The 7,749-nt window shown below is 49.9% G+C and overlaps 4 protein-coding genes across 4 annotated transcripts; 3 read left to right on the top strand and 1 right to left on the bottom strand.

Moving 5' to 3' along the window:
• BABINDRAFT_153883 (uncharacterized protein) lies at nt 1-1,228 on the top strand. Its single transcript, XM_019127256.1, has one exon. The coding sequence runs from the start codon at nt 255-257 to the stop codon at nt 807-809; it is 555 nt and encodes a 184-aa protein (XP_018984167.1). The 5' UTR covers nt 1-254; the 3' UTR covers nt 810-1,228.
• Nucleotides 1,229-1,522: 294 nt separating this feature from the next.
• Nucleotides 1,523-2,206, top strand: BABINDRAFT_9075 (adenylate kinase; the record flags this gene model as incomplete). Its single annotated transcript, XM_019132908.1, has 1 exon — nt 1,523-2,206. The coding sequence occupies one exon, from the start codon at nt 1,523-1,525 to the stop codon at nt 2,204-2,206; it is 684 nt and encodes a 227-aa protein (XP_018984168.1).
• A 434-nt stretch (nt 2,207-2,640) lies between these two features.
• On the top strand, nt 2,641-5,271 carry RAD3 (TFIIH/NER complex ATP-dependent 5'-3' DNA helicase subunit). The gene has a single exon (XM_019129389.1). The coding sequence runs from the start codon at nt 2,661-2,663 to the stop codon at nt 5,004-5,006; it is 2,346 nt and encodes a 781-aa protein (XP_018984169.1). The 5' UTR covers nt 2,641-2,660; the 3' UTR covers nt 5,007-5,271.
• Nucleotides 5,272-5,373: 102 nt separating this feature from the next.
• Nucleotides 5,374-6,771, bottom strand: BABINDRAFT_38801 (pseudouridine synthase; the record flags this gene model as incomplete). Its single annotated transcript, XM_019131894.1, has 1 exon — nt 5,374-6,771. One exon carries the CDS (start codon nt 6,769-6,771, stop codon nt 5,374-5,376), a length of 1,398 nt encoding a protein of 465 aa, XP_018984170.1.
• Nucleotides 6,772-7,749: the final 978 nt, after the last annotated feature.

Here is a 7,749-nt window from a genome sequence, read left to right on the forward strand (position 1 = left end):
CCAGCCAGAGGATTAACCGTTCTTCGCTCGGTTACAGAGCATGCCAAAGTTACTCTTAGTGTTCCATACCAGAACTACACACCGAAGGTGTGCCTGGATCTTTGAGAAAATAAAAGACCGTAGTTTGGGTCGTATCACGTGGTGCGGACCCTTGCGCGTTTCGCTCGTCGTTATACTTCGTGAGTGTTGGAAATTTTGTGGCTCTTACATCAAGCTTAACCCCCAGCCCACCTCTCTTGGTATACACACCATCCATGGGCTTAATCATCAACAAACGAAACAACTTTACAGCCACGCACAAAAAGAGTCTCAGCAAGCTCACCACGACGGACAGCAATCATCGCACAAAGTGGAACGACGTCACCACCGAGCTCTTTCTCTCTCTTATCATCAAGCACAAGCTCATTCAGGAAGTTTCCCCGTTGAAACGTGGAGAAAAATGGACGTTGGTCTTGGCTGATTTTGCGCTGGTTGTGACCCACAAACTTCCATATGAACCATTTCCGCTATCCAAGCAGACGGCTGCGTCACGCTTGGAGCGCTTGCTCTGGATGTTGCCTCCGCTTGAGCGCGCCCGCGACCCGCCACGTTACTTCCGGTGCTTGCAGATGGTTGCGGGCTTGCACAAAAGAGTGGGTGCGTATAAGGTGTTTGTCAAGGGCTATAAAGGTACCGAGGTGCCGTCGTTCCAGAGCTGGCTGGATGGAGCGTCTCCGCGGTACAAGGTGCCATTGCAGGGCACCTTCCGCGTACCAAAGAATCTGCCAATGGGAAAGGTACGAATTACGCGAGCAGCTTTCATGAAATAAGAACTATAGAGAGGGATAATCCTTAGATCCAACAAAGGTCAGGGAGATGCTGAATTACAGGCTATGGAATTAACAGAGCGTAAAGGATCTACTGTGGTACCTGATTGATCGTCCCAACCGTACCTTGGTACATTTTCCGACGGATACCGTTTAAGGAATTTAGTCGGGTAAAAATAGGTCGTTGATCTATATTTTTTTATGGACACTGCGGACTTCGCTGCTAAAACGCCAGTCAAGTTTGTTACCCGTTGGACCAGCGATGTATAAGCTCCATGGGAGAATTCTCTGTGTATTGGAGTGACCTGTTTCTAGAGAGGGCTATAAGGCTCTTCGTAGACATTTTGCGGAGTTTAGGATTTGCTGTGCTTGTCCTGGAAGCACCATCCATACGGCTAGAATCATTTTGAACTAGACAGGTTTACACTCACATGTAGAGGTAACTACGAATAACCGTCCACTGGCGAGAAAGGTGTTAGGTTGGCATCTAAATGGTACCACTCCACGCAAACTCTCTCTCATTTGAATCCTTGACTTCTAGCAGCGGTATCTATTCCGGTATACCCTCTACATATATTCCCAGTGGATGGGCACCGTCCCTTAGACGAGGTTTATACCCCCCGCGCTTCCCCCGCGAAAAACTCGGCGCCTGGAGCCTTTGAAATTTTGCCCTCCGCTCTTCCAAACGCCCTTCTTTCCTTCTCTCACATCCTTCCATGACCACGTTATCCCGCCCGTTGCGCTTGCTTCTCTTGGGCGCACCCGGCTCCGGGAAGGGCACCCAGACATCCAAGTTGTTGGACAAGTTTAGTCACATCAACCCGTTGTCCTCCGGAGACTTGTTGCGGACGCAGATCGCGGCGCAGACGCCCATTGGCCGCGAGGCCTCATCCTACATCACGAATGGAACTTTAGTGCCGGACATGACAATGATCAACTTGCTTGCGGGCGAGCTCGACAGCCGTGGTTGGTTGAGCCCTAACGCATCGTGGTTGCTCGATGGGTTTCCGCGAACTGCGGCCCAGGCCCATGGACTTGACACACAGCTTGCCGCAAACGCGTGCGCGCTCAACCTCGTAGTGGAGTTGGATGTCAACGAGGATGTGATCTTGGAGAGAATCGAGAACCGCTGGATCCACTTGCCGAGTGGCAGAATATACAACTTGCAATACAACCCGCCAAGGCAGCCGTTCACGGATGATCTCACCGGTGAGCCGTTGTCGAAGCGGGACGACGATAACGCGGAGGTGTTTAAGAAGCGGTTAGTTGCATATAACGAGCAATTACTTCCATTGAAGGAGTTCTACGACAAACAGGGCGTGCTCACGAAAGTCAGTGGTGACACGTCAGACATTATCTTTCCTAAATTGGCAAAGTTGATTTCCTCTCAATATGCATAGTTGAGAAATAAAAGTTTGATTTACAGGGGTTTATAGCTGTAATAAAGGTTTGGATATGTAAATGCCAAACTCTTGGAGGTTTTGCCAATTTGGCTCTCAAGTCTTATCTATCGCCGACCTCATCATCTCGTTCCATACTCACATAAATTTCGCGAAATACCAAGTCCTCCACCGGCTTGCTTGTACCCCTCAGTCTGGCCTTAAATCTCCCCCTTTTTTTTCATAAAATCACAAAAAAAATATTGTCAATGGCATAAAAATCAAAAATGGAATCAAAAGTAGAGGCTATTCCCACCCCTTTTGCGTAACCACTCTGCGAAATACCCACCCATCCGCGAAACTCTCTTCCCTCCGCGAACTCCCCTTCACTCTGCACATGACAGAAAAACGATAGCTGCAAAAAAAAAGAGCACTGATCTGTGTCTCCTCCTCACTTATTCACCGTCCCATTCCCATGAAGTTCTTCATCGACGACCTCCCGGTGCTCTTTCCATACCCCCGGATCTACCCGGAACAGTATGCATACATGTGTGATATCAAGAAGACGCTCGACGTGGGGGGCAATTGCATTCTTGAAATGCCGTCGGGAACAGGCAAGACCGTGTCGCTTCTTTCACTTACGGTGGCGTACCAGATGCACTACCCCGAGCACCGCAAAATCATCTACTGTTCACGGACAATGTCAGAGATTGAGAAGGCATTGGTGGAGTTGCACGCGCTCATGGCGTTCCGCTCGACGGAGCTCGGATACGTGGAGGAATTCCGCGGTATGGGTCTCACGTCGCGCAAGAACTTGTGTCTCCACCCGACGATCTCGAAGGAGAAACGGGGCGACCTTGTGGACGAAAAGTGCCGGCGGATCACCAACGGGCAGTTGAAGGAGAAGGCAGCGCTGGGCGAGATGGACATCGAGGAGATCCAGTCCCAGTTGTGCTCCTTTCACGAAAACCTCAACGACCGCGACCCCCACAACCTCGTGCCACCAGGAGTTTATTCCTTTGACAGCTTGATTAAATACTGCAAGGCCGAGGGTACGTGTCCGTACTTCACCGTCAGACGAATGATGGGGTACTGCAACATCATCATCTACTCGTACCACTACCTCTTAGATCCCAAGATTGCCGAGCGTGTCTCGCGGGAGCTTTCGAAGGACAGCATTGTGATTTTTGACGAAGCCCACAACATTGATAACGTCTGCATTGAATCTCTATCCTTGGATTTGACGGAAGAGACCTTGAGGAAGGCCACGCGCGGGGCAAACAGTTTGAAAAACAAGGTGGAGGAGCTTCGGCTCACAGACAGCAATAAGCTTCAGAACGAATACGAGAAGTTGGTGGCGGGACTCCGCGAGGCGGAGATTGCACGCGACGAGGAGCTTTTCATGGCGAACCCCGTTCTACCGGCGGACCTTCTCGACGAGGCGGTTCCTGGGAACATCCGCCGGGCAGAGCACTTCATCTCGTTCTTGAAGCGCTTCATCGAGTATCTCAAGACGCGCATGAAGGTCCTCCACGTGATCTCCGAGACGCCTGCGAGCTTCCTTCAGCACTTGAAGCAGCTAACCTTCATCGAGCGCAAACCGTTGCGCTTCTGCTCGGAGCGCCTCGCGTTGCTAGTCAAGACACTCGAGCTCAACGAGATTGACGACTTTACGGCGTTGAAGGACATTGCCACGTTTGCAACCCTTGTCGCGACGTATGAGTCGGGTTTCCAGTTGATTCTTGAGCCGTTTGAGACCGAGGGCTCCACGGTGCCGAATCCGATCCTCCACTTTACGTGTCTCGACGCATCTATCGCGATGAAACCCGTGTTCGACCGCTTCTCGTCCATTATCATCACCTCCGGGACCATCTCGCCGCTCGACATGTACCCGCGGATGCTCAACTTCGAGACCGTTGTCCAGGAGTCGTACACGATGACGTTGGCGCGGCGTTCGTTTCTCCCGATGATCGTCACCAAAGGTCCCGACCAGGTTGCAATCTCGTCGCGGTTCGAAATCCGCAACGATCCGTCGGTCGTACGTAACTACGGGTCGTTGCTCGTGGAATTTGCCAAGGTCACGCCCGACGGTCTCGTGGTTTTCTTTCCGTCGTACCTCTACATGGAGAGCATTATCTCGCAGTGGCAGACGATGGGCATCTTGGACGAGGTCTGGAAGTACAAGTTGCTCTTGGTCGAGACACCCGACGCCCAGGAGACCGCGCTCGCGTTGGAGACATACCGCACGGCCTGCTCCAACGGCCGTGGCGCGGTGTTGTTGTCGGTTGCGCGTGGGAAAGTGTCCGAGGGGATCGATTTTGACCACCAGTACGGGCGCACCGTGTTGATGATTGGCATTCCGTTCCAGTACACTGAGTCGCGTATCCTTAAGGCGCGTTTGGAGTTTCTCCGTGACCAATACCAGATCCGGGAAAACGACTTTTTGAGTTTCGACGCCATGCGACACGCAGCCCAGTGTTTAGGGCGTGTCATCAGAGGCAAAGACGACTACGGGGTTATGGTGTTGGCCGACCGGCGGTTTTCGCGTAAGAAGGGGCAGTTGCCGAAGTGGATCGCCCAGGCGTTGATGGATGCAGATACGAATTTGAGTACCGATATGGCGGTCGCCAATACAAAGAAGTTTTTGAAGACAATGGCGCAACCCGCAGACCCAAAGGACCAGGAAGGGGTTTCGGTGTGGAATTTGGAGCAGTTGCGGCGATTCCAGCAGGAACAAATGGAGTTTGACATGGGCGAGTTGGATGAGGAGGATTTGATGGATTTGGATGGGGATGAGGAGTTGGAGTTGGCGGGGTTATAACCGTGGCGGTTGTAAAGCAAAGTGGGGCCAAGCTGCTTGATAGACCAAATCTGCCAATATTGTCTCACTCTAAACGTTTATCACCCTCTATAATATAGAATAAAACTGGTATCTGTCCAGTAAACCTGCGTTAGTGTTTTATCAAGGGTTGAGTCTTGTCCGTCTGCATGTGTATAGTGAATTTGGGCGTGCGACTTCAACAGCCGTGTTTCTACAATTGGTCAACAGATATAACGTAATGGTTAATAATAAAAGTACAACAAAAATAAACAAAGATATACATAACAGAAAGGGCGAACCGGGGAATGCTAAGAGAGAGAAAAAAAATGCCAGGGAATCCATTATGGTACAGTTAGACGGGCGGGCTTTACTTCTTGGACTTCTTGGACTTCTTCTCTTCCTTGTCTTCGTCGTCGTCGGTCTTTCTCTTCTTCTCCTTCTTCTCCTTCTTCTCCTTCTTCTCCTTCTTCTCCTTCTTTTCCTTCTTCTCGTCATCCTTGGACTCGGTCTTCTCAGACTTGTCGGACAAAGAGCCCTTGGAAGCAGCGACAACCGGAGCGGCGAGCTTGTCGGCTGGAACCTGCGGTGGGACGTCAGCTTCGTGGCAGACGTACTCCTTCTTCCAGTTTTCTGGGGTGTTTTCGTTGGCTCTACCGTACTGGTCCAACTTCCCGTCAGCCTTCATTTGCTTCTTCTTTTGGGCAACTGGACCCATCCCCCATCTTCTTGGGTAGGTGTCTCTCTCCATGATGCATCTCTTGACCTTGGCCACGGTGCCGTGGTCACAGGTGGCCAAGTCAACGGTGGTCATCTGGGCAATGGCAATGGCGATGGCCTCACCCTTGGTGGTCATCAAGACAACTTCGTCGTACAACTCGATGCCTTCTTCGTAGCGCAACAAACCTGGAATCATCAACTTGGCACCGTAACAGACGGAGTTGACGGCGGAATCCTTCACGACAACTCTCTTGTAGCCAACCAACAAGGTCTCCAATGGCTGGATGACTCTTCTCAAGTAGGACTCGTCTCTGGTGTTGTCGTAGACCCACTGGGCGTCCATGACGTCGTGCAAAGTGACCAAGTTATCGTTCTCGCACATGGCACCGGATCTAACACGGCGCAACTCCTGCATGTGACCACCGACACCCAACAACATACCCAAGTGGACACACAAAGTACGCATGTAGGTACCGGCCTCACAAGAGGCCCAGAAGACACCCAAGCCTCTCTTGTTGTCAAACTCGATCAAGTTGGAGTCGTAGATAGTTCTGACTCTCAATTGTCTCTTGACGGCAGAGATTAAAGGTGGTCTCTGGAACAAGGCACCGGTCAAGTTTTCCAATCCTCTGGCCATGTCCTTTTCGTCCTTCAACGATTCGTGCAATCTGGCGATACAGACATACTCCTTACCGGCACCCTGCTGGGACTTGACCAATCTGGTGGCTCTGTCAATACACACGATAAGGCACCCAGTGACCTTAGGATCCAAGGTACCAGAGTGACCGGTCTTCTCGGATCTCAAGATTCTCTTGACCCAAGCGACAACCTCGTGAGAAGATGGGTTGGATGGCTTGTCCAAGTTGATGACACCGGAAGAGATGTAAGACTTCAAGTCTCTCTTTAATGGAGAGCACCCGGATGGGATTGGGGTGTAGTGGCCGCTTCTGACCAACAACTTGTCGTAGTTCTTCAACAACAATGGCCATTCGGAGGTGTTGCTGGTTGGAGCAACGTTCTCTGGCTTGATAACATATTCGTCGGACATATTGGGGATGGTTATGCTGTAGAAGGCAAAAAGAGAGGATGCAAAAAAGATCACTCTTGATGTATGCGCAACCGATCTTTGGCAGTGAAAATTTCCTCATCATGCACTGAAAAAAAAATTCTCTGACCTGTACAGAGCGGGAGTTTTTCAGCACGCGCGTAAAGTGAGAACCGTCACGTGTGTGATTATGGGGCGGCGCGTGCGGCGGGACTGCCGTTTGCGGCGAATTTATCAATGGTGGGAGGCGAGGCCAAAGGATACACATGTAATAAGATTTTTACTACGACAGCAAAGATAGCTAGAGCATTCTTGATGACCTTGTGCATGGTATATAGTAAGGCCTAAGCAGTCGGGCTGATGACACAAACAAAATTCTCGGATCATATCACCCAATCGGCGTTTTGGTAGGGTGTTCGTCTACAAGATAATGTTAGTGACACGGCCTTAGTGAAATTTTTCCAGTCTATGGAAGTTTAATTTCAATGTTTTACCTTCATGCTTATTTCCCCTTTTAGTATTAGTGGAATTCTGAAATGTAAACCTTGATCAACGGGTGCGAGGTGCCCGATATGATTCTGCGTTGTACAAGCCGGTATATCGCAAAGCTGCAAACAAGGTCATGTCGATGAGGTGTTGCAAACTGGTGCATTTTTGAGTAGTGTGGTATATTATCGTACTTCAAGAACTGCTAAGTAAAGGCTGCGTCCGCTAGTAATGGTGGTTTCAAAGCGCTTTTATACAAGTCCCTTAATACTTTTCATCATGAACTAGAATACTTGTAGAAATTTGGATGTGCGAGGGAAAGTTTTTTCCCCAAATGGTTGAGTTGAGTTCCGTTTAGAAGTAAATTCAGATGCCAAGCCTAGTCTTGCACAATTATGGAACTCAATCAAAGACAAGGTCATTCTTTTTTCACGATTTGCTTTTTAGAATTAGTTTAATTATTTATTTTAGCGTTTTTTTTTTTTTTTTTTTTTA

The sequence above is a fragment of the Babjeviella inositovora genome, assembly GCF_001661335.1.
Source record: "Babjeviella inositovora NRRL Y-12698 unplaced genomic scaffold BABINscaffold_9, whole genome shotgun sequence".
Lineage (NCBI taxonomy): Eukaryota > Fungi > Ascomycota > Pichiomycetes > Serinales > Babjeviella > Babjeviella inositovora.